General features: G+C 40.0%; 2 protein-coding genes across 7 annotated transcripts in view; one reads left to right on the plus strand and one right to left on the minus strand.

Moving 5' to 3' along the window:
- The window catches only part of anos1b (anosmin 1b), a 34664-nt gene extending 33408 nt beyond the window's left edge, over positions 1 to 1256 (minus strand). For both annotated transcript variants that reach the window (XM_026323219.1, XM_026323220.1), the window contains exon 1: positions 1008 to 1256. In XM_026323219.1, the coding sequence (XP_026179004.1) occupies positions 1008 to 1184 (177 nt within the window). In that variant the 5' untranslated portion in view covers positions 1185 to 1256. The remainder of the gene's footprint in view (positions 1 to 1007) is intronic.
- Positions 1257 to 5334: 4078 nt separating this feature from the next.
- Positions 5335 to 26714, plus strand: swt1 (SWT1 RNA endoribonuclease homolog). 5 transcript variants are annotated; one of them, XM_026323222.2, is made up of 18 exons: positions 5337 to 5596; positions 6486 to 6559; positions 6848 to 6917; positions 7250 to 7323; positions 7480 to 7612; positions 12023 to 12152; positions 12670 to 12768; positions 12912 to 13103; positions 14061 to 14154; positions 14563 to 14804; positions 15264 to 15406; positions 16496 to 16634; positions 17963 to 18102; positions 18318 to 18451; positions 18806 to 18952; positions 21334 to 21400; positions 21551 to 21618; positions 26024 to 26714. In XM_026323222.2, the coding sequence occupies exons 3-18, from the start codon at positions 6852 to 6854 to the stop codon at positions 26148 to 26150; spliced, it is 1995 nt and encodes a 664-aa protein (XP_026179007.1). In that variant the 5' UTR covers positions 5337 to 5596; positions 6486 to 6559; positions 6848 to 6851; the 3' UTR covers positions 26151 to 26714. The 5 variants fall into 5 exon arrangements, with proteins under 5 accessions (XP_026179009.1, XP_026179007.1, XP_026179006.1 ...); XM_026323224.2 differs by lacking the exon at positions 6486 to 6559 and having other exon boundaries at positions 5335 to 5596; positions 12029 to 12152; XM_026323221.2 differs by lacking the exon at positions 6486 to 6559 and having other exon boundaries at positions 5338 to 5596.
- The last annotated feature ends 73 nt before the right edge of the window (positions 26715 to 26787 follow it).

Genomic DNA, 26787 nt, shown 5'->3' on the forward strand with positions numbered 1-26787 from the left:
ATGCATGCAATTACATTGAGAGCAGATTCAGCCATTTGTGCATAAGTTTGTAAAGTCACTGAGATGTCATTAAATGTGATCATATTTAAACAGTTCATTTAGACATCAATCATTGACCTATTTGACGACCAGCTGCAGCTGACTGATTCAAGTTGCTGAAGTCTGCTCCGAATCTCAAGCATTTATATTACCTAATATAATAAAATACTTTTAATCAAAGGTCCCAGTGAACTATACAGACCTAGATTATAGAGATGAAGAATGCTGTAAACTCAGTTAGCGGCTGGTACACCTAGCTAAAACTAATGTAGTCCTGCAATAAATTCTCCCTTCATGAAAGCTTTAATGCTCACTTTTTATTTATACTGTTTTAGAGAGGCGCTGGATTAAGTGTATGGTCAATCGCGGGGCTGTAGTTTGTGCTGCTGTTGAACTGTCGCTACAAAGAGGTGGGTTCTGTTATTCAGTTGAGCTTCACTGCTGCAAATGGGGTGAACAAAATAATAAAAACCCCCTGTCAGTATACAGTTCAACAATGACCGTGAACCACATCAGAATCAAAATCACAATTGTCTTTTCTTCACATACAGGAATGTGGCTGGTATAGTGGCTCACAATGTGCTTTGTCTTACAAATATATCATACTTTAAGAATTTATTGGAGCTTGGTGTACCTAATACAACTAAAGCAACTGCAGTTAGTCTATAAAATACAAAAAAAACAAAAACTAATGCATATTGTAAAGCAGGAGTTTAGGATAAATTAAAAATTAAAATGAGCCTCCTAATTGTAGTTATATTGGCAGAGTTACGTTTACACGACTTTAAATGTTACATAAATGATCAAATAAATGTCATATTACAGTAAGTGTCCTATTAAACTAATGTACTTATGAATGGGGTTGGACAAGTATTTAGTTTATTTTGTACACACTCGTTGGCATGGTAACTGCAGGTTATACGTGTCGGTCAGTGGTCTTGGATGATAAATAAAATAGGTGTAGGTACCTGGAGGTGTCTGAAGGCGGCGGTTAGCTGGGTCATGTGCAGAGTGAGGCACCTGGACGTGCATCTGGCGCTGTTGATTTTCTCCTGAACATCCTCCTGCTCCGGTGAACTCCTGCGGGCGCGAGTCACCGCCAACACCGCGCACAGGAGCACCAAACCGGCCGGACGGACTGGCATAGCACCGGGAGAAAACAAAACTAGACGAAAGAAATGACTTTCTTCCTCGTGTCCGATTCGTCAGAGTCCTGCTCTCGCGACCCTTTAAGTTCAGAATGAAACCATCCTACGCGCGCGTAGCAGCGCGAGCAGGGAGTGGAGCGGCTCTACCCTCCTCGCGGACACTCCCACCACCGGTGCAGTGGAGGTTGAGTGCTCTTCATCTCTGTGGCCCTGCTCGTAGTCATCCTCATCACCTCTGCATTTTTGGAAAGTCCCACCAAATGGTCTACAGATCATCATCTTCATCACTTTCTTCACCTTCCTCAATTTGACATTGATTTTCTCTATTATTGCTGCTTATGCCATTGGCAATCATCATCATCATCATCATCATCAACCCCAGCATGATTCTCCTTCTGTCCTGAACATGACAACCATCCACTCCACTGTCTGACTTGTCAAAAGTAAAAGCAGTTAGACTGTTGATATGTCAAAGAGAGACATGATGTCGTTTCACCAGGGGTCACCAGTCCTGGTTCTCGAGATCTACTGCCCTACTGGTTTTCCAACTATTCCGGCCACTATCCCTGGTTTCTGATTGGCTGAACACAATTAACCGGATCAAAATCAGTTCAAGTCACCATGCAGCATCTACTTCACAAATGAAATATGCAAGGATGTATACAATTAAAGGAAAAAAAAAAAAAAATCAACAGGCACGCTTTTGTCTGAGGCCTGTTAACTCACAGAATTACTTTACTAAACAAACCTCCCTTTATTTCTGCAACTGGGAAAAAATATAACAGACTAATAAGAGTAAGTGCATTAATGGGAATTCTTTCCCACATGATGAATTTGTCCAGGTGTCTCTCTCTCTTTTTTGACAACTGCAGTCAAATGGGACTTACTACAACCAGGGCCAGGTTTAGGAGACAGGGTTGGAGGCCCCTTTGTTTAAATGAAACTGTAATTTAGAAGAGATGTCATGTCTGCTGGCAACAATGTGTAGGCCTAGAAAGAAATCACCTAGTTTTTGATTTTAGAGGAAATTGAGTTGTATAAATATTTAGTAGCACTGGCAGGACTGTTCTTGGCCCTTTAGTGGAAAGCAGGCTTTTCAATCTGTACTCATATAGAAAGGTCAATGCTGTTGGTAAGTACAATATTTTTTGGCTGGTTAACCCAGAAAACTATGATTTTTAGGGCCAGAACTATAAATCATTCTCATTATGTGATTTGTTTGAAAGATTAAAATAAATAAAATATAAACTATTAAACAAAGCAAAACCACAACCAGGCTAAAGAATGCAGACCCAGTAAGTATGAAGTAAACTAAATAAAAAACTAACTACTTTACAGCAGTATTTTTTTTACAGATTTTAGCTTGAAAAACTCCTAAAACAATAAATGGGTTGTTTAAAAGGTTTCTAAGGAAATGTTGACTAATTTATACACTGATGATTTAATCACGTATCTTTAAAGATATCAGCTACTAATATTTACTTAGTATTATATAATAAACATTGGGGTCTTAGTGTGAATATGATGTTTTTCAGCAGTTCAAACCAGTTATAGATTAGAATGGGATGGTAGTATTTAGTATTTCAGAAGAAAAACTGCAAACATTTGGAGGGAGTCAGAAAAAATAAATACAATTCGCTGTAACAGAAATATCTGGTGATCCCACAAATTTATGTTAGGACCCTTAGGATCAGGAGCCACTGGTCTATAGACTACAGTATAACCTGATGACTGCATTGCCACTATTACCACATTAGTTATTCACTTTCTGAATAAGCAGTGAGCAATGAAACCACCGTGTAGGTATCAGTCACAGTGTTTAAAGGTTGTCTGTGTGTGTGTGTGTGTGCGTGACCTCAGGGGACTTAGGCAGTCCTTAAATCACGAAGTGTAAAATCAATTCTTGCACACATGCAAGCACACATATGAACTCTCTTTCCACTCTCACACTCACGTTTACACACCAGTAGTTGTCCATTATCTAAATGGCTGAAAGAAAATTTTCATATTTTTATAAAACGCCCTGCTCAGGTTTCTGAATACACCATTAGTGGACTAAGGACCCTCCTCAACACACTCGCACACACAAGCATATGTGCACATTCACATAACAGAAGCATGTCTGTCCAAATCTGCTTGTTGATTAAAGCCAAATGTCTTTGAACTGAATGGAAAGAGAGCACAAGATGAAGACAAAGAAGCAGAGAGAGGGCAAGAAAGAAAGAAAGAAAGAAAGGGAAGCAGACATGGAGAGGTACACAGATGTCAGTATCTCAGCTCATAATCAGTCAGCACAAATCAATGGTAACTGAACACTAGAAGCACTCTCATCTATTCTTTACATTAATTCTCTTAAACATTTCAGTTTTAAAAGTTGATCTTTGTCAAAGTTTGCATGCAAACAAGTTGTATCCAGGGTCCAGACCTCTGAATCCATGCACACAATCCAGCTTTCAAGTAGATATTGAAGTAAAAATGTCTGCATTCATACATACATGGGTGTTTACGTTCTAATGGCATAAAAAAATAGTGCATCTATTCATCACTGACTATACTAAGCATGTTTTATTTATTTAACATGACTTTATTTATATGTCAGTTTGAGATAAGCTGGTTCAAGGTCCTGTTTTGTTTGATGTGTCAAGGCTGTGTGAATCAGTTTTGTGTGGTGCCTGATACAATTGTACTGTCTAGTCTTCAATATGAACGACATCAGAACAGATTTCCATTTGTGTACTGTTCTTTAATGTTCACAGAGAAGATTGGTGTTCATGCGTCATGCCATAAGGGATGCTATACTAAATGCATCCTTTTGATGATATAATCTTATGACTTGGCCTGTTTGAGCTCCGATTTCCAGACCTTCATCATAATGTAGCACCTAAATTCTTTTTATCACTAAACCCAGCAAAATTAACCAAAGCTATGAAGTACAAAACAGAGGAGCTGTTTCCAATTTCAAATGTAAACTCCACGTATTTAACATGCCACTGATCTAATCCTAACTGTGTCATCTATAGAATCGCAGACCATTTAAGTGTTTCTGTCACAATCCCTACATGTTACCATTACCCTCCAAGATTACCCAAATGTCACAGATTATTCCCTACATCTGAAACTACTCACAGCTCTTGCATTTGGCATCTGATTTCTGTCACCATCAAAGTCTTCAACAGCACTGAAGTAGTACAAAATGGAACTGTTGAGGTACAAGTATCTCAGTACTTGGCTAATTGCATTAGTCTGCTTTGCACTGCTGCTTAGTACAGTCAGTGTGTACTCAGAAGGCAGGATGTTTCTAAATGAAGTTATAGTGTCACTATGTGGTATATAACCACAATTGCAGTTTAGTGTAGTTTTCATAAAGGACCATACAGTATAAGTGTTTGTATAAATACTAGACAATAACTTTGTAATGAATTGGATATTACAATAATGACAAAACTTTATCGCCTACAAAATAAATACAATACAGAGTGCTGTTGTATCGAAAAGGTTATAACCCTTGCCATATAACAAGCTGGGAACCTTGCATTTCCCTCTCCCTTTTCTGTTTGTTCAGTAAACCTGAAAATATAAATAATAATAAAAAAGAAAATCTTAAAAAGAAATCAAATGAAAAAGAATACCAGACAAATCAATGAACAGGGAAATAAACAGTGAAACGCAGACAAATTAAAGTGAGGTTTAAAAACTAACAATACTGTAGGTGAAGATAAAATACAGTAAAAGTTACTAGATAAAAGTAATTATTGTAAGTAAGGTTCACATTCTTAACTCTCGTGTAAAAGTGTCATTAAATTACCCTGTAAATTTAGTTTTATCTTCCTTTAGAGCACAGCACACATTTGATGATGTAATTTAAACACTAAAGGAATTGACTGTTCAGTAACAAAAAGTTTTGCTTTCAGTGGGTTGAGGTATAAGGCTGCTGGGCTCACACTAGATGGAAAACTACTGAGATGACACTTGACACAGTCTTAAACACAAAGTCTTTTCGACCTTGGTGAAAATTTTGAAGCTTGGGAAAATGAGCAGACAGATTGTTTGTGTGAAGAGTTCGCGATAACAAACACGCAGCGACCTTGTACTGTCTGTTCCCACTTATAAATGGCTGCAGTTGTCTGTGTGGGAAGGCTTGAATGTGTGCTGACTGCCTGTCCCATCTCTTACCACTTTCCACCAGGATTTATTCACCGCAACCGCTTGACCCCGCGCTCCTGACCAGTCTGCGGCGGTAATGCAGCAAATAGAGGAGAAAGAGAGAAAAAAAACAACAACATACTGGTGGTAGTAGAAGAAGAGAATGCGGAAGTGCGACGGATGTTTTGAAGAAAAGTTTTCATCGTTATATCTGGGGATTACAAATTAGCCAACTTCATACATCCGCCTAATTTCACTGAAATAGTGTAAGTGTTTCGTTTCAACATGTAAACAAACATTTAGCCTGTTTCTGTCTGCTGTTTGTGTTAACGCTAGCTGCTTTTTGTTAGCTAACCTTAGCTTGAATGAGCTAACTAACGTTTAGCTATAACGCTAACGTTAACTGGTTGACCAGTGCTAACATTTCACATACTGTAACAGATTTAAGCCTAACGTGGACTAAATTTCAGATATAACGTAGTAGTTTATATACACTTTATCCTGTGTCAGCCCCTGTTTGTGCCTCAGTCATTGTGAAAATTGGGTTAGCGTGGTGGAGAGGGGGTTTTGATCATTTCAATAATGATATACAAGCTTTTTAAAATGACTTCTATCATCACGTCTCTATCTGATTTCTAAGTTCCCCGTCAAGAAAGGTTTAATTATGCACAATCCTGTAGGACTTGACTACCACACTTCACTGTCATATCAGGAATCAGAGGAGGTTGTGTTTGACTGAAGGTTAACTGTGCAGCAGGGGTTGTAGCCAAAAGTGTAGTCTGTCCTGTTGGTGGCACGAACCATTACAGAGACCAGTTCTAGGGGAGCTGTTCTGTGGCCTAAGTGGTAGCAGTGTGGCCTGTCTGGTCCGTGCCTGCTAGGTGTCTGATCTCTTAAGGATTTGAGGTCCGTGCCGTGCTATCTGTGTGGTCCTGGTGGTTGGTTTGTGGCATCTATATAAATGCATGTCATTGTATTAAAATCACAATACGATGTCACATTAAGCAGGATTTCGCAGACAGTCCAAAAATAAAATACAGCATGCATTAAGGTCTGTATGTTTGGAAAATCTTTCTGGGTTTTTTAAAATCTTTATTTATTTATTTATTTTTATTTTTTCTTTCAAATCCTGTCACGTTGTATGGGAACCACAAGGAGAGAGAATGTCCCATCCGGAATTGTGTGGCTCTTTAGCTCATAGGCGTAAGCAGCTACTACAAATCTAAGAGGTAGGCAGATCGACTCTTACTTAGGCATCTGTTTTTATTCACGAGCATGAGAAATGTATTTTATTATTATGTAGGTTTAACATGTAAATTAACAATAGATACATTAGGGGCGCTGTTCTGTGGTCCGAGTGGCACGGACCACTGGTCTGTGTCGCTGCAGTGTGGCCTGTCCCTAGATCTGGTCTCTGTAATGATTCATGCCACCGAGAGGACAGACCACACTTTTGGCTACAACCCCCTCTCCAACTGTGATGTTTCCTGATATTCAACTTCAACCTACCTCCACAGAGAAATGTCTAAAAAGTCAAAAAAGAGAAAACGCAAGAGGTTGTCATCATCCTCTAGTGAAGATGAGAAGGTGAGTAAGCAACTCTCTTTATTAAAGCTCCTATGATCGGTAAGACAGCATCAATAAATTCCGCTGTAGTCACTGTACATATTGTTTACGATGTATCATGATATAATACATTTTTAGGGAAATCTTCTCAGAAATTGTCTAGAGATAAAACACCCAAGAAAGAATGCTAGCAGCCACAACAGCTGCCATCTGATCTGTATTCTCATTATACATTCAGTGACCAACAATAGGAAGTGCAGTAAACATGCCGGGGATCAGCTGTACCTGAATTGCTTACTCTGTACTACAGAAATCTGTGAAAAAGAGTTTTAATGTTTTGTTTTTTTTCCCAGACATCTAAAAAACAAGAGGTTACCAGCAATCGCAAAACTGCCAAGAAGAAGCAAGAGGCAAACTGTCAGGAAAGGTCAGACACATTATACTTGACTTTTAACAGCTAACTAGATAACTAATATGTAGTTTTGAATTATTCGCTAAATTGATGTTTTTTAATCCTATTTAACTGTGATATATATATATATATATATATATATATATATTGTCCGTCTTGTCTTACATGTAGCTCTGCAACAAAACAGGGAAAGTCTGCTGTTTCGGCCGATAAAGATGATCATTCCCAAAGCATCCGCCAGATCAAAAAGGCTGTCTACAGACTGGGCGAAACACAAGCAACAGACCAGAAAACTGTTAATAAGGTCAAAAAATCTGCAAAAACAAAAAGTGACTCTGTGCAATTCCATGGGGGACATTGCTCCAGTAAAGCAAGACATGATATTTCAGGGAGAGACAGTGGGAGTAAGACTGTGGAAAAGCGGCCCTCAAAACCCTTGATCACTGACACTGCAGGTACAGTTCCTCAGAGAACCTGATCCTTCCCAAAGGAGCTCATCCAAATTCACAAAGCAGCTAATGAGTCCCCATTGGGTTTGTGATGAGCAGAAAGACCAGAGGTAGATTGTACCAAAGAAGTGCAGAACTGTAGAACCACCAAGAACAGCACATGATGGCAATGCTGTCAAGACCAGGGAACCAAGAAAGACATACTCTGTTTCCAAAGATTCTTCAGGGCAGAAAAGTTAGGAGGCAATGAAAATGATATGTAGCAGGCATCAAGAAAATGATTTTAAAGGCAAAAGATCCTATGTACAGAAGTAAAAATTCCCTCTGCCTCTACCCCAAAGCAGTCTTCTGATTCAGCCAAACACACCACCTCTAAAAGTAGCTCAAAGAAGTTGAATAATGATACTTCAGACTCTGGCAGTGTCATATCAGTATCACGGTTACATCCTAGGGGTGGTGTAACATATGCTAACCAGGAAGGGGTTAGGCTCGTCCTCCTGCAGCAATACAGCACCCGCTCCTGAAGCACTAGTGTCAACCTCTAGTTGAAAAGTAAGAGACAGGTTAGTAGCAGCTAGTACTGGAGCACAGCATAGTAGGGACTTGCCATTTGAGGTAATGGAAAAGAGAAGAGAGTCAGCCACTGTCACGGCATTAACCTTCCGAAAATCTGTACAGAAACGCGGTGTACCGTCTGCTTTAGGTGCCAACAAGCAGAGTGATCTCCATGGGCTCTGACTAGGTTTTGCTAACCCATTCTTTACTAAATACTGCACCTCTTGTTCCATCTGATACCTCTTAGTGACGGATCTCTGTGTTACCCAGCTTAGACTGCAGTTGATGAGAGACATCACTCAATCCATCCAACACTTCACCCCCACACACCAAAGCAGACAACTTTTTTGTCTCCTCTCAGGTGTTCGGATAACATAATTTGTGTCAGAGACTTTCTGCTCCCTAACATAGGGTCCTGAGAAACGCGCGCTGAGGGCTGAACCAGGTGTCGGCAGGAACGAAAACTTCATCTCCTGGTTGAAAAGTTCCTTTAAGCGCCTTTCTGTCAAACCTAGCCTTCATTTTACCTTGACTGGTGGAAAGTTTTTCTTGGGCAACAGCACACACACTCTCAAGATGCTTCCTGCACCTGGAAACAAAATCCCCAAAGACTTTAGTGTCTGCTTAAACGTTCTAGATAAAAAGTTAGTTCCTTGGTCGGTTTGAACTAACCTAAGTAAACCGAAGGTGGTGAAAAACCTAGTTATGGCTTTCACAATGTTCGTAGCGGTAATTTGCCGTAAGGGGACTGCCTCAGGAAAACGCGTAAACGCAGACAATGTCAGGAGAAACTGACTTCCCACTGATTTGTCCATGGATTACTCTTTCAAACATTCACCAGCTCAGCCTCAGGTGGATCTGGATCAGACTGGGTCTGGTCATCCACACAAATACTCTTACCCTCAAACAGTGGGCCAAAGTGAATCAGACAACATCAAATACCCCATCCCAATCCCCCTCACTATGGCGCTAGAACCGCACGCAAACTGTTCATCAAGGGGCAGAACATTGGAGAGAATAAATGACTGTGAGCCACCTGTGTCCCGCAACACTGTTACCGGACACTGGTCCTCCACCTTCCCGGTAGTTGAGACAAGACCTTTGAAAATGAAGGGTTTAAAGCATTCGTTTGGTTCTACCGGGGACATGACATGCTCTACACGAGGCACCGCTGTAACTAACCCAACCCCGACAGCAGCCTGTTTGCGCTTTAAGGCCTCACACTCAGCTAGGTGTCCAGGTGTCCAGTTTTATGGCAGTAAAAACAAGGCCGATCTGTAATTGGAACACTGGAGGATGAATTGAGACGCGCAGCCCGCATCTCCACTTTCTGCCTCGTTTCCCGGTTCATAGCCGAGTCCCGACGCACGAACTCAGTTTTGTGCGTCAGAGCGAACTCATCCGCTAAAACAGCTGCCTGCTGCAGCGTAGTCACTTTCTGTTCGTCGAAGTACACAATGCGTTCTGACACACATTTTTTAAACTCTTCGATTCAAATCATTTCCCGCATAGCGGCTGCATCCACCACTCTGCAGGAGGCACACCGCCTGTCAAACAGGGTTGACTTTTCTCGGGCGAAGTCACTAAACGTATGAGGTGGAAGAATAGGGTAATAACACAAACAGAAATAAGCTTCCACACCGGGAGCACTCTCCTCAACACTGCAAACACAAACCTGAGGACACAAAGCAAAGATAAACACCACGCACAGGAACAAAAACGGAGATCACGCCGTTACCACACTAGGTACGCGACACACACGATCCGAGAGATACCGAACCACCGATCACCCACCACTGACTCTGATGGTAGATGGTGACAGGTGCTGACCAGACGTCAGCGGCGACGAGGGGGCGGTACCTGAAAAACACAGCACCTGGCGACACACCAACCTCAATCAACAATCACATGTGATCGCTAAGCCTTCATCTTTTCTCTCCCACCACATCTGTCTATTTTAAGATACTGAAAAAGGCTGAACCAAGGAGAGTAGATTCCACCAGTTTCTACAAACTCAAATCTCAGACACTGAACTAAATTTTTTACATTGTGGGGTTTCAGCACGAAACTCCAAGCAGGACACTGTCTCACAACCTCACACCAGTTTGAATGTAGCACCCAGTTCTTTGTTTGAAAAACAAAATACATCCCGGTCAGGCCAACTCCCCATCGTGTGCAAACGTGCCACTGAGCCGTGGTGTGACCAGGTAATGTGAAAGCTACACAAACCGTTAGGAATATTCTTATTTTTCTTCTTCTGCGTAAAAACCTTTAATTTGACCCCCTGAACATATTCGAAAACTCACGAAAATTTGTACCCAAGTCAGAAACGCGTAAAAAAATCGTTTTTTAAAAGGTTTCATACATGAGCTCAAAACAATGGCTCTACAGCGACCCCAACAAAAGTCGAAATACATTGGGCCCATGGGAGGCTGACCAACATTTTTTTTTTATCGCACACTCACCAAACTCGGCACGTCTCTTCTGCCTTCCGGGCAGACATATTACGCACAACAGGAAGTCCACCACTCTGGATTAAATCTGAAGGTCATTGCTCACCTCGTATCCTTTCGAACTTGTCCTAGGGCTTTTGACCGATTGGGCTCATTTTTGGTCAGCGTCACCTAGACACGTGGGGCTGCAAAAGTTATCCAAATTTTTTTTTTTTTTTTTTGCTCACTTCTTTTGACGCCGCCGATCAGCTGACGTACGTTTTTTGGCTCGCCAACAATCCTTCAACTTGTGATAACTCACACACGCATTGTCGGATTTGAATCGGACCCATTGATGAATTGTAGTCCCTGCCGCCCTGAACCCATTTGATTAAACAAATTCAAAATAGGCCCAATAGCGCCCCCTCTATAACGATTTGAAAATTGCCATTCACACCAAAACATTCACTTTGTCAGACCTGTACCACATTTGGCACAGACATACTTTAGGGCATCCTGATCATAAAAGCCAATCGGACTCATGCCCTATTTTCAACGCTGTTGCCTTGGCGATGACCAAATCTCGCCATTCATTTCCAATGGGGATTTTGTAAAATGTACAGTTTTTACACACCTCGTACTTGAACGAACTCATCCTAGGGCTTTTGACCGAATGAGCTCATTCGTGGTCAGCATCATCTAGACATGTGGGGCAGCTAAAGTTATCCAATTATTTTTTGCTGACTTTCACGGTTTTCCCTTGCCGGACCCCAGAAGTTGACGTATGTATTTGCCATCTTCAAACTATGATAACTCACACACGCATGGTCGGATTTCAGTTGGACCAATTGATGAATTGTAGACCCCACCGGCCTGAACCCATGTGACGTAAGAAAATCACAATAGATGCAATAGCGCCCCTACTTACTTTGTCAGAACTGGACCAAATTTGGCACAAACATCCTTCAGGGCATCCACATCAAAAAAGCCAATTGGACCACGCCCTATTTTCAACGCTGTTGCCATGGCGACGACTGAAATCAGCCATTCATTTCCAGTGGGAGATTTATACTACTACTTGCAATTGCTGTATAAGTGCCCACTGCTGCTCAGGGCAGGGGTTCACTCAAGGAGGTGGTCCACTGTGGGGTGGGTGCTGTCCATTTGTGGTTGGGGGGGGGGGGGGGGGGGGTAAATCAATTTTTTAATATTTTTACTTAATCTTCTTTCATGTGTCCATTTCCCACGTACATTTGATTTAAAATGTGTCTTCTGTAGATGCAGGTGGTTGAAGAGCTTCATCTTGCTCGCTCTGAGAAGAGATTGGAGGTGAATGTCATGCAAAGCTATGGAGAGCTGACCTGCATGGACATAGACCTTCCGGAGGAGAGAGCTACAGACGCACACTGTAGGTTTTGCGAATTACCTTAAAACTTGATAAATAATTTGACATATATGTCGCCTCAGAAAAACATTTGAAGATATTGAATATGAAGACAAAACATGACCTGTCAAGTTACATAATATCAGTTTGGTGCTACATCAATTGTTTGGTGCTGCAATATAATTAACTTTTTATACATGGGTGCTCCCGCCACAGAAAATGCCAAAATGATAATGGTACCAGTTAATAGATGGGATCCTATAGTAAAGTCATTACAAAATTTTGGTTAGTAAAGGTTGTTTTTGAAGTGACTGGTGACCTGTCCAGGGTGTACCCATGTCTTTCACCCAAAGAGAGCTGGGATAGGCTCCAGCAGATCCCTGTGACCCTAAGTAGGAGTAAGTGGGTATAGAAAATGGATGGATGTTTCTGAAGTAGAACCTTCTAAAACATTACATTTTTGTTGAATCTGTGCTGTGTATGATTCAATTTCATTTACTTTATAGTTTATTTAAAATTGTGTGAACTTTTGTTTTCACAGCCAAATCCCCTCAGCAACATCTAATTCTCGTGCTGGATACCAACATTCTCCTCAGTCACCTGGATTATGTGAAAAAGATTAGGTCACATGGCCTGGGAGGTGAATCAATAACCATGAAAAGGACATTGTAATTTTCAAAAACTTAACTGCATGAAAATCTGCTTGTGATGCAGTTACTTCATATAATGAAAAATGTAAAGTAATCTTAAGGATTTTTTTTTCTCTTCTTCATGTTGTCTTAGCCCTGGGCTTCCCTGTAGTTCTGATCCCGTGGGTGGTCCTTCAGGAGCTGGATTCCCTAAAAAAAGGGAAAGGCCTATCAGGTTCTGTTGCCCACCTTGCCACCCCTGCCATCTCATACATTTACAACTCTTTGAAGAACCGGGAGCTGAACTTCTGGGGGCAGTCTATGCAGCAGGCCACTGAGGGCAGCTGTGAGTGATGAAAATGTGGACATTTGTATTAATTAATTACAACTAACAATGGCAACTAACAGTTCTGAGTTAAGGCTGTGCATAACTTTATATCAGAATTCTGCTGGGACTGTTGGGTGTTCACCCTTGGTTACAAAACAGAGCACATAAGCATTACAGTAAATTGACTGCCAAAAAATCCCTTAAGGGAATGTTTGCTGTTTGTTTGCTTTCTGTGTTAGTTTGCTTTTTGTTTTTGTTCTGTATCTGTTTCTGCTTTTTCTGTGGGCTAAAATATCACAATAGAGTAATTCATCTTTCATATCAATATTTCCATCTTTGTGCAATTTTTGGTTGTGAAATTAATTGTGAATTCTGTTAGTCTGGTGAGTTATAGTAAGATGAGTTTGCTGGAAATACATTTTGGGCCCCATTACAACCAGTATTTGTGTTATTATTGAACATGACCTTGCAGTAAATGACAGTATAGTGTTTGAGAAATGGTCACACAACCTGCCATTTCGTCAAATACTGTTTGACTGTTCACAGCATAAACACTAGGTGGCAGAAGCTCAAGCTGCTAATTCTGAATTCATCATCACAGTTTAGGTTAGGGTTAGAGGGTTTGGGTTAGAGGGTTGCCCACATACATAAAGTAAGTCACTTCTTATCTTTATATAATATTGATCAGACATTATTTTTTAACATTAGTAGTGGGATCTCTTTTACAGGGTGTATGATATAGCAAACAGTTGGCATATCTCTTGAAGTAGACCTTAAATCCCCACCCTGTGTTCTTCATCTTTGAATCTTCTTCCTGGTCTGTACAAGAAAAAGGAGATGCTGCAGTGTGCTACTATGCTGATTTAGGTGTCATGAATTAAGCACATCTCTTCGTCCTTACATGGACTGTCTTGTTTCTCTCTCATTCTTTTCTTCTGTTCCTTCATCTTTCTGTCTGTATCTCCTTATCTCCAGATGGTCTGAATGCTGAGAATAACGATGATAGAGTGCTGCAGTGCTGCCTGCAATACCAGGGGCTGTATCCAGGGTGTGCTCACATCCTATGCACGTGAGTTTCCCCTCCCCCAGGGTAGAGTGCTGCTGCTGCAGTGTGTGTCTGCTCTGCAAATAATGCACATGCATGTGACTGTGAGTGGATCCAGGCAGATAGTTCCAGTTAAAATGAGGCAATGTCAGACAGAGTAATAGATGTGCTGAGCAGCAAATACATACTTGAGTTTAGGATTTTTTGGCTCATATATGGATGACTGTCTTTTTCTATTTGACCTATTTCTCTGCTGCTATTTCCAGACATGAGTATTGATCATTTTGACTGAAGTCGTGGAGAAATTTGTGGACAGACATTGGATTAATGTTGTGCAACACAAATTGCTGTTATATGAGCTGTCTTAATGTTGTTGTGTTATCACTGGCACCTTATTAAAAATATCCTCTCCTTTCTCCTTCATTTCTGTAGTAATGATAAGAACCTATGCAGTAAAGCCCTCTTAAGTGGTGTGAAAGCCCTCTGCAAGAATGATTTGGAAGCAGAGGTTGAGAAATCTAGATCTGGCCCTCACCCACTACAGGACTCCCATCAGACTCCCATGCTGCCTCACACAAACCCCCAAATCTCATCACCACTGGCGAGCAGTTGTACACCAGTCCAGCAACACAATCAAAACAGAGCAGGATTCTCTGTAGGACACAGAAAGAACGGTGAGCCAAGGTTGAATGTGTTCTTTATGCAAAACAGGAAATTACTCAGCATACTCTATCATAGTGCAGCAGTTAATAGCACATGCCATCCATGCACTTGCCTTGTCCACCCACTCCTTCCTATGTTCCCGTTTCTTTTGCCTCAATCTATGACAATTTGTATTATGTGTTAAATTCAGGTTTCAGCTGTTTCTTCACTAATTAAAAATCAGTCTCACGGGGAAAAAAAGACAAAAATAACAAAACGCTAAAAGCAATTTTCACCCACACTTTAGTATTACAGAAGCTGAACAGTGCATTTCTAGGGAAACAGCTTCCACAATAACTATGGTCATATGGACTTAGTCACACTCAGGCTACACATGTACATTGAAAAAGATAAAAAGATAGCTGCTGTCTTGCATTGTGTATCTACTTTTGTCTCTGTACTTACATAAAGATGTATGTGACTGACCACAGATAGCCAACAGCTCAGTGAAGAAGAGAGAACAAAATGGAACCTTAGCAGATGTGTTTCTGAACTAGAAGACTGCCTCCAGGATGTGCTGTCTGATGTGTTAGAGGTGGAAATGAAGAATGCGTTTGAGGATCTGTGGTTAGAGGTAAAATTGTGTTTTGGAATTTCTTGCATGTAAATCAGAATCAGCTTTACTTACCAAATATTGTTACACATATAAAAAAACAAATTGTATTTGTGAATGAAGATGGCATATAATGTCAAAATACAGATGGCATTGATTAATCAATTATTTGCTGGTAAGAATTAAATCTATTAAATGAATAACATAACAGATGGACAGTCAATCCAAGACAAAAATTGTACTGTATTTTCTGTAGTACCTGGTGTTACCACTAAATGGTCTTTTTTACTGTTGAATCTGGTGGAAGTGCACTAATTCTAAAATGAATGCACCTCCTTGCCTACCAAAGAAGAAATGAGCCATAGCTTTGTGTTCTGTGCACACTGGAGCGGTGTAGTTGATAAAAACTGCAACAGGAAACTGGAAATTCCACTAAGTTGTTTGGCTAGTTAATGACAAACGACCATCTTCAGCTGAAGCAGAGCAGCTGCTTTGGTTTAATGTAGCTCAAGAGCTGAGCGTCTAACATAAGACAAAAGTAATAAACTGTGCAGCTTTGAGTGATGATGCATTTTACAGGTGGCACTAAAGATGAGATTTCGTAGACTGATAAAGTTGGCTTCTGTGTCAACTGTTCAGGTCTTTCTAGCATCTTCACTATGGTTAGCCTAATAGAAGTTAAATAAATAAATGTTAGAAGTTATTGGTGAAAGGCACAGGGTCAGATTGTAATTTAATAAGTTACATCCAACACATTTAGTCTGATCTATTTTATGAAGCTGGAAAGTTGTGTGACGTAGTTTTCTATGTTTAATATTTATAAATTAGATTTAGTTTGGACAGTCACTAATTAGCAACAGACAGCAGTGGAAGCTATATTATATTGTTACATTATAAATTTACTAATTTACTTTGATTTTGCAGGTGAACTCAATGGTTATAAAAGAAAAAAAGACCACTGTAAATTGTCAATATAAAATGAGCAGTGAGTGTTAATGGTTGTGGACAACTATTGATTAAGGAAATTGCTTAAACTGTAATATAAGGTATAATGATTACAAAGTGTAATAATAATTTCAGGCAGTTGTTTCATTGTGTTTCTGATGACAGGTGGTTTATTTAAGACCACCCTGGTCTCTCCAAGATGTCCTGCAGTGTTTAAAAAAGCACTGGATTGCTGTGTTTGGGCACGTTGTCCCAAAAAGGAATCAGAAAACTGTTTTAAATCTCATCGACTTCTTCAATTCAGGTATGTGGGTGGACCAGGGGGAGGTTACATGATATATTCCATCTAATTAAATGCTTATATTTTACCCTAGTTATATTTAGGATTTCTTTAACTCTGATTGAAATATTGGTGCAATGGTGATATACTCCCTGTTGACTTTATATAAAAATAATATCACAATATCATTTAGGAAAAGTAAAAATATGTACTCTAGTATGTTGACTGCTGCTGGAATTCAGGAAGGCCTGATAACATCACATACTTGAGATGAAAACATTTGATTCCGGTTTCCTTCACACTGATAGTAATCTAGCTTTAGTGAGAACACTAGAAAAGCAATAAAACTGTCATACTACTCAAAATAGCATAAACATGAGCATAAAAATTCACAAGTAGTAACAAGTAAGCTTCGCTCTGTTAGGTGTCTGATGATATTCGTTCTACTGTAGGAGTTTCAACCTATAATATGAGGCAAATAAAATCACATTGTTTGTTGCTGCTGTTAAATATGGGGGATGTTAAATGTATGGATTGTTAAATGAAAAATATTTATTGTTGTCTCTCATTAGACGCTGGTGTTGAGATATTAAGTCATCCCCCAAAAGCCTTATTCCACTGGGGTATTATGCTGCCAGCTCTGCACTGTGCTAGAGCCCTACAGAACTACATACACAATCAGGTCATCTGCTAAAAGAGGATACTGAAATGTGTGTCAGAAAGATGCTGAGTCGTCCACTGCAGCACTTTCTGCCGTGGGTCTCATTGCTGGATTTAATTACATTACGTTCAGAGTGCTGAGCGTGTGTGTTTCAGTCTCTTCTTCAGTCCACCTGTGTGGGTGTGACTGCCGAACCAGTAGCACGCTGTTTTTAATCCATCCAAGAATGTTAATAGCTTAAAAAAAAAAAAAAAAAAAGATGCTGGTTTGCTTTTGTTTTGTTTATCCCTGCTTCACAATCACGATTCTAAATAACTTGGTACCATGCAGCCCGGCTGTGTGCCGGAGCCCTGTGAGCAGGGAAAGAGGAGGAAGAAAAGAAGGAGGAATAAAAGGAACAAGTCTAAGAACAAAACTAGGAGTGGAAAAGTACTGCATGCAATTTTCTAGTCTCTTCTGAGCAGGCTGTGGGTGTTTGTTGTCTGCGTGTAGACGCTTGTAGCTATGCTTGTGAGGACAGACTCTTCACTCCAAGTAAAAAATAAAGAAGTGGAAAAAGAAGGTTTTCATTGCTACATTTGTTAAGTACATTTGTTGAAATCTGAATTTTATACATTAACATTCATGTGTGTCTGTGTGCATGTGGCCATCAAATGGTGATCAAACTGTGTACTTCTGCTTATTGCCTCAGGTAAAACAATGGACAGGTGTGCTACCTTAGTGGCCCTCCAAGAAGCCAAGAAGTTTGTAAAAGCATTTGGGAAAAGCTCAAGCCGCGTTTCCAGTGCCATCGCTATAATGGACAGCATTTGGGATAAGCTACAGCCGCAGGTTAGCTGGAGCAAATTTGTAATGCTGGTTTATTTGGTGCAGTCTGAGTTTATTCCACTTTTACGCTGGAAAGAGCTAAAAAAAAAGAACCAAAACCACAATTACACAGGCAGCAGGATGCAGGATTTTCTTATTAGACACAAGCTTTTATTTGTCACTGCTTGATTTCACAGATTATTTTTCAGTTTGAATAATAGCCCCATCTGTGTGTGTAGGGGGAATCTCCTGCCCGTGATGCTGACATGAATGATGATGATGATCAAGACAAACAACCCATGCCTGCTCAGGTTTCTTATCAGGAAGTGTGGGCCCTGTTTGAGAACATCTGGTCTAATGTGTGTCAAACAAGGTGGGTGTAATGAGGATGTATTATTATACTGCAAATTAGGATTATAGTATGTGTTTCTTCATCTTCTCTGATTTTTCACTGAAACTCAAATTTATTTAAAAAATGAGAGCGATATTTGTTATATGTACCTATGTACCTTATGTTGTTAGAAAATATGTTTCCTGCTGCATGAGGACATTTATTAACTGCAGTTGACAAATGAACAACAAATGGCCTGCTGATTACACACATCAGTTTGTATAATTGGATTTACAATACATGGTTATATGAAATTATTTGAGGTGGTTGTTTTATGTTTTTTGTTTTTTTCCATTCCACTGACCCCTGAGGTCGTTATTTTCTGTCACGTTTCAGCTTGGAAGTGTTCAAAGCGCTTGGCTTTGACCCTCACACCATGCAAAGTGCTCACCCAGTGGGAGGTTCTCCGCCACCACAGGATGCATTGGCCTGTTTGCACAAATTGTCCTCCATGGTCTCACAGCTGCTCCAAGCCTTCAGCAGGTATCTTAGCTCATTGGTATTACTGCACTCAGTTTAGACAGACCACCAGACATCCTGCTACTCTGCCTGTTTTCAATATTCTGTCTATTCAATTTGATCATTTCTTTTAAGGTTGAAATAGGACAGTTCTTACAGTGTCCCTCAGTTGTAGCAATACCTTAAGAAACGTTAACTTATTGGTTATATTAAGTATTTAATGAGCCTGAATTCTGAACATTATGAAAAAACTTTATTCATCTTCTTCTGAAATCTGTGGCCTAACCTCATACCATCATATTAGGTGGGTCTATGTCTCAACAGCCAGTTTGTCTTTAAAGCGCCTTTCACATGCTCATGACTTGTCCTTAACCTGCCTTCTCCTTCCTGTGTCCTGTTTGTGTGTGTGTGTGTGTGTGTGTGTGTGCGCGCGCGCGTGTGCGCGTGTGCGCGTAGTATGCACTCAGAGCTCTCAGAGCTCTCAGTCCCTGCTTGGCAGCTTGTATCACTGGTCACTCTGTAATCTGCTTGACCTTGTAGCTTTGCTTTATCACCTTTTCCATGACGCAGTAGACGGCTCTACGCTGCAGCACCGTGTAGCTTCACACCATGTCTGCAAGAAGACAAATACTAATAGTTATCCATGGGATGTCTTCACCTTATGTGAACTTTAATCATGGTGGGACAAGAATCTGAGTTGATCAAATAATAATGAATAATTGAACCACTGCAAGACGACACACCAGTAGCATTCTTTACGAATTATGTGCTCTGTGAATTCCTACCTTGTTTTTGTCAAGCTGCATCAGTGTTTTCACTGCTTCAGTCTTGGTAGTACAAATGCATAAGCTCAGCTTGCAATGCAGGTTTGTGGTCCCATCCTTCCTGTTCACTCAATGGGCTTGAACATTGTCACCTCTTCCACAGCACCACAGTCCCCACTCCTCGTTCTCTCTCACACACACATCACAAAATCAGGGTCTGAATAACCTTCATTTCTGGGATGGAATTCACTGTGACATTTGGATCTCTTTGAGGGCAGGTAACAGTAAAATCCCTGCCATGCAAAGGCCAAAGTGTCTGCTGATGTCCCTCTTTTTGATCCAGGTATCAGTCTGAACTCCCACATTCTGCTGCAAGTCTTCAAAATGAGAATAAATATTTTGATTGTGATATGCTCCTGAAAATAACTGTTTGTGCTGTGAAGATATTTCAGGTTAAAGGTTTTAGTTCATGTAGGCTTTGCCTGAACCAAGGCAATTCATTTGAAACATCAGCTTATCATTGCTGCTTAACTCCAGCATCGTAATTTCTTTCTTTTGTGGTTTGTAATCAGTCAAAATATTTCTGGACTTGCTTTATTTCCTGTTCTTTGTTTCTGCTCTGCTGGATTTTCTAATCTTTTGTTCTGCTTTTTGCTGAACTTGTAGTGTGTGCAGACTCTATAGGGTGTCAAGGGTGGAAATGTTATCTGTCATTTCCTGTTGATGATGACATGTGACAGCATGCTTGTAGTTGCTTAATCATGTGTTGTTGTTTTTTTTTGTTTTTTTTTTTTGCATTTGAAGATTCTACAGAACAGAATTTGTTGTTCTCTTGTTCCTAAGCTCGATCGACATGTAAGTCTGTTTATGTTGTGCAAAATCCCCTTCACAGGTCCTGCCACAAATGCATGCTCATTCAGAAGCTTTTTTTTTTTTTTTTCAGATCTTGGTTTTCTCTTAAGCTTCTAATCAGTGTATTAATATATGTTATGCTTACGTTGTTAGATTTGCACTAACTAAATGTTTTGGAATAAGTTTTTTCATATACTAACTTCACGTCTATCTGCAGCGACTGAGTGTGCAGTTTTACACTTGTGCACTTCTATGAACGTACATGTGCATGTTGGGCTACTTCAGCCACAGTTGCCTAGGAGACAGCCACACTCATTTTTACATGTTTGAGCAGAGTTATGACTCATTCCATAAAGGTCCTCTCTCTCTCCATCTCCTTCTCACTCATTTTTCCTCATTCTGTGACCCCAGATATGAATAGTGTAGGACTCTGCTCAATATACCATGATCTTCATTCTTCGCTCATCTACTCTGGTTGTTTGCTCTCTTTTTGTCTGTTACTGTATTTTGCTCCAAGGGTAAAGGGTTGTGAGCAAACACACAAATTGCCTTGTCGTTGAAAGACACAAAATAAATAAACCTCCCTTTTTGTGAGCATTTTGGTTGGCCTGTGGTAATGAATGGAAAGACAGAGAAATCATTACAGATGAATGCACTGTTTGCAGTTCTCAATTAATTCTGAGTAAAGTTGTGTCAAAGGACTTATTGAGAATGCTGAAGAGATTGGGGAAAATGTCACAACTTTTCAGGCTCAACCTGTCTCTGAATTTTGTTTGTTTTCCTCTTCAGTGTTCTGTCCTCAGCTCCTGGTGTGGATGAGATCCAGACACTACTCAACGTCATCCACGCTAATAAGGTTAATGCAGTATCATCATTACTGCCATAGAATTACATGTCATTTTAATTCAACTATTATTTTATGGACACACTGACCTTTTTCTTTAGTAATTTTGTTATACTTAGCAAGCCTTGACTTACTCATTATCTCTTATGTGTTATTTTTCAGATTGTTAATGTGGATTCCAGATTGACAGCCAAAGACCTACTTGATTGCTTCTCACAACATGAATACAGGTAGTTTACACACACACACACACACACACCTACACCTACATACACATAATACTGATAGCTGCACAAGCAGAATATTGGTGAGCATGCATTAAAATGATTTCTGTTTACACTATAACACCTGTCTCTAAGGTAAATCAGGCATTTTATGGTCTACCACTCTAATAACTGCTGTGTATAACAGGAATTAATTCAGTTTTTACATCCAGAACAAACCTAGAAGACGTTTTAGCCTCTTTCTTTTGGAGGTTAATTTTGCTTTGACATGTACCTGCTCAGCAGGAATATTTTCTGATCAAATATCACAATCAAACATTACCAGGTTCTCAGAATTATTGCTGCTTTGTTGCAGCATGCCCAGGCAGGTATGCATGCTGTTTACCAGCGTCATAACTGTTACTCCATCACAATAACCCTGCTCTTAGATATCCCCAGCAGAGCTCTTACAGTGTTAGTGGCTATGACAACAATTCCAAACAACTCTGACACTGATTATTAACATATTTCTTTGAAGGAGTGCTTAACAGATAGTTGAACTTTTGCACTTTAACTGGGTGTACAGTAGCCACCAGACTGTTATATAATGGGACTGCGTCTCCCATGTGCAGTTACCTGGGTTGCAAGTTGTTCTAGTTAGCTATTGAAATATAATCACAGCCACGTTGTTTAGAGGGTTGGGGCTTATCGCGGCATGGACAAGAAGTAATGTTGGTTCTGAACCAAGGTTTTCTTTTCAGCAGAGTGAACACGAGATACATGTTAAGTAACCAGATGACTTTATTTGAGCATTGGAGGTTAACCACAGCTCCTACATGATCTCATAGAAACTCATGAAGTAAAGAAGGTGTTGACTTTCCAGGATCACAACCTAAGAGTTAATGTCATTGCATTAGCCTGTTGTCAGCTATAAACAGCTATAACTCAAGATACTTATGTTATGAATTGTAATTATATTAGTAAAGGAGGTGGGAGTGCTGCCTAAAGGACTGAATTTAGGACTAGGACTGAATGTAGGACTACCTGAATCACTTCTCAGACATAGGGTTTTGCTGATTTTCTGTGTTGTATGTCAAAAAGACTTTAATATCTTTTGGTTTTTGGACTTTTGGTCAAATGTAAGAATGAGTTATTAGAAATAGACTAATAAATTCACCAGACTGACACTGCACTACAGTAATGTCACACTAGGCTTTAGAAAATTGTTTAAAAAGATATTTGATCATTAGATAACTGGAAAACACACCAAGCTGGAAACCAAAGGTTTATGTAGTATTAACCACATCTGCTGTTACACTTTGCAGAAGAGCTTTGCAGGCATTTGGTGGTCACGTCATTCCAGCTTTTGTTACTACATGACACCACTGAAAGATTTAGTTGGGCTCACTCTGTTGTGATTGTAATTTGTTGTGAAGTGATCTAGGCCTTTACTTAGTGAGCACATTATCTGTGATGTTTAATATTTGATTTCGGTGCTCCGTGCCTGGTGGAATGATGTCATGAGTTATATAAAACCTTAGGGAGGCTCTTTCCAGGAGCATGTTAGGTCAGTGACGAACAGCTTTCAGTACAACAGCAGAGATGCTTCTGGGGAGGTTTAGATTTTAGAATGTCAGATTAAAACATTTATTCTGTTTTTCCTTCCATTATCGATAATGGACTTGATACGATTCTAAAATAAACAACAAATTAAAAAGTAAACCACTACAGCAGTGACCACTTGGCATAGAAAGATTAGCTATTTAGCAATTTCAAATATCACATTCTTTATCAGTGACTAAACTGTCTGCCCTTAGATATTTTAGATTTTTATTCATGTGCTTGTTTTCTGCAGTTTTAAGCTCTTACTGCGATTGACTGATTTTATAAAGGCAGGAGAGCTTTAATATGTTTAAGGATGCAGTGTAGCAAATATTAAATGGTTTCTGAGAAGATATCAATGCACCGTTGTGTTTATGTAAGCCCTTTCCCGAAGGCCTTCTCAAATCTGTTGTTTATTGTTTAAGAGAGACTGGGGGGGGGGGACAAACAATTTATTTTCTAGTGTCTGTTTTTCTCAACTCAGTATTTCTTAATGTTTCTTATGTCTTTCTATCTAATTTACCGCAGCATAAAGCCTCACGCATCTTTGTACATCAGACATTTTAGAAGCGAAGCCAGTGACGTCGTTCAACTGGAAGCCTTTTTCTCAGGCTGAGTCACACTCTGTTGCTTTCAGTTTTATTCAAATATATTATCAAGGTTTTCTGTAAGATTTTCTGTGCAAATGCTGTTTCAGCAGTAACTGGTGGTCAGAGTCTGCAGGTAAACAGGGGAAATAATTATTGTTTGCTTGTACTTATTGATAACAGGTTTACAACCAGTTTGAGATGTGCTGGAGTCCAAACCAAAAATATGAATAAATCCATTTTTGTGGAGACCATTAATAATCTTTTTCAAATAGGGACACACCCTAACATGTCCTGATAATAGTAATAATAATATAATAAATCCTCTTCTTAGAAACCCTTAATGCACAGTAGGTTGTGGAGACCAATAGTCAGTCACCATGGAGATGATCTCCGTGTCTGTGGCAGCATCCGAGTTAGGCAGGAGAGTGAATCCATCAGGAAGCTTTATATTAAACAGGATGTGATTGGCTGGTAGTGAACAATTGTCAGTTATGTCATCGTATTGCGTATCATGTGACTCAGTGTTCATTCTGGTGTCACTGATTTACCTGTCAAACACACAGAAACAGCCCAACTCTCCCTTTTTGTGTAAACTTCCTCAAACTGGACCAGTGACTCTGCACAATTCATGTGCGTCACTGACATTGTGTGATAATGTTCAGAGTCTTCATGCAACAGTGTGACCAGTGTGTCGTGCTAATGATCTGGAGTTGTCAGTGTATACACATCGACAGGAAGCCTTTCGCAGTGTCTCCGTCCATCAGACGTGCTGGAACACAGAGCGAAATGAGTTGTGACAGAGCAACACATCCCGGGAGTGAACCTGCTGTTTGTACAAGTTATGAAAGCACCGAGTTGCACACTTGGATGAAGAAGGGGAAGTAGGATGAAAACAGGGGTGTGTCGACAACCAGCAGAATCTGGTCTTTCATTCCTCCTCCTCTCCTCCACGCGGTTACATAATGTTCCAGTGGAAACAAAGCAGAGGAGGAAATAAACAAGCGACAAGCCTCCTCAGTGTCTTCTCTGCTAAGCAGCCGTTGCCAAGACCATAGCAGCTAATTCGTGTGTGTGTGTGTGTGTGTGTGTTTAAGCTCACAGAGAAGAGTGTGTGTTTTGCCAAAAGAGTATAATTCATCTGGAGAGAAATGAGGGTAAAGAGCTGTCGTTGAAACACAGGGCTTCTAGAAGCTGCTCTTGTCAGTCGGTGACATTCTGTGCTGAACATGGTCAGCACGTAGAAAGTTCCCTTAACAAAACAGATGTTTGGAGTCATTTGGTTTCCCCCTATCTCTATAGGGGAGAATGAACAGCGTGCCATTGGCTTATATTACATTTTTAAGTTAAGTTTAAAACCCTTTGCTGCTTTGAATGGATTCAAGTTAAAAAAAAAAAAAGAAAGAAAGAAAACAAAAAACACTGAGCTAAAACCAGAGAATGGAAACTCTACGAATGACTGGTCTCTGCTAAAACCCTGAAGAGTTCGGCAAAAACCACTTAATGAAAAAAGGAAAAACATGCACAGTCTGAATTTGAGCTAAGCTGTTCCAGTGGCAAAGTTTAAACTGAATGAATCTTAAGGGAGTTTTTATTGCTTTAATATTATAATCCACTGTATGAGGTGCTTTATGAAGCTGAAGAAAAAGAGGAAATAGCTGTTCAAAAGCCAAAAAAGGCACATATGTCTGCCAGACAAGTGCGATGGTGTGAATTTGGTCTCTGTGTCCCAGATATTTGAAAAGAACAGTTTTCCATTAGTTTGTCTAACTAAACTAAAGTGTGAGAAAATGAATATTGTTAAATGTATCTGTAATAATCTGTAAATAGTTGAGACTAACATTATTTTGTAGGAGTTACTTCAATAAGGACATTATATTTTACCCACACACTTTAGGCCCACAGAACTGGGGTCCTTGCTTGATTCCAACTGTCCCAGCTCCTGATTACCTGGATCAGGTGTGTTCAGCCAATCACAGACAGAAAGTGTATGGATAGTTGGAGGGCCAGGACTGGTGACCCCTGCTATAGAAAGAACACAGCAAAATACACAATTACAAAAATCTTTCAGCTGAGATAATCAGCATTGTCTGTTGAAGACCCCACCACCTACACATTGAGAAAATAGTTCTTTAGGGCTCTACTGTCCACTTGGCACGTACACTGTCCTGTCTTAGCTTCCATCTTTTTTTCTGTGTGTATGTGGTTTTGTATCTAACAAATTCCTATAATTGGGTTTCCAGGGAGAAGCTGAGAGTTGGAGGGGCCCAGTTAATGGAGCTAAAAGAGGCCCTGGATCATTGTGCTGGGGCCACAACGCATGTCCCCCCCCTCTCAACGCTCGGGCCAGTGTCAGGACGTTTTGCCTGAATAGTCTTGAATAGACTGATACTTGTCAGGTTTTTACTTGTGTTAAAAACTCTGAGTTAAAATTATTTTATTGTGCCTCCAGTGTCTGGACCTGTTTTATAAACAAACTGATGCTGACATTACTTCACACATATAAAAATATGTTTTTTGACACCTCATTATCACTAAGACTGTAAATATTTGTTAAACAAAGCTTTTAATTTAACATTTTTTTAACCCAGACATTATTTTTGTGCAGATGTGTCCCATTATTTCTGATTTTCCAACTTCACGAAAAAAAAAAAAAGCCCGCTTTAGTTTCTCACTGGGCTTACAGGAGCAGTTCACAATTTTAGAAAATACACTTATTCACTTTCTTCCTGAGAGGTAGACGAGAACAATGACACTCCCATATCAGTTGGTTAAAGCTTAACAAAATCTGTCCTTCCAAATCTGTGACCTCAGGCTTGCTGCATTACTCATCACATACTGTGGTTTTCCCCAGTGCAACCCTTATGGGAACACCAAGTGACAAAAACATGGAGTAATTTAGAGCACTGAGGCAATGCCAGGCCAAGTCCAGCACATTAAACCAAAAGCTTCCTGTTATTGACACCCCCTTAGCAGGTAGACATCCAAAACTCAGCACAGCAGATTG

Source organism: Mastacembelus armatus, chromosome 4, assembly GCF_900324485.2.
Source record: "Mastacembelus armatus chromosome 4, fMasArm1.2, whole genome shotgun sequence".
In the NCBI taxonomy this organism is placed as follows: Eukaryota; Metazoa; Chordata; class Actinopteri; order Synbranchiformes; family Mastacembelidae; genus Mastacembelus; species Mastacembelus armatus.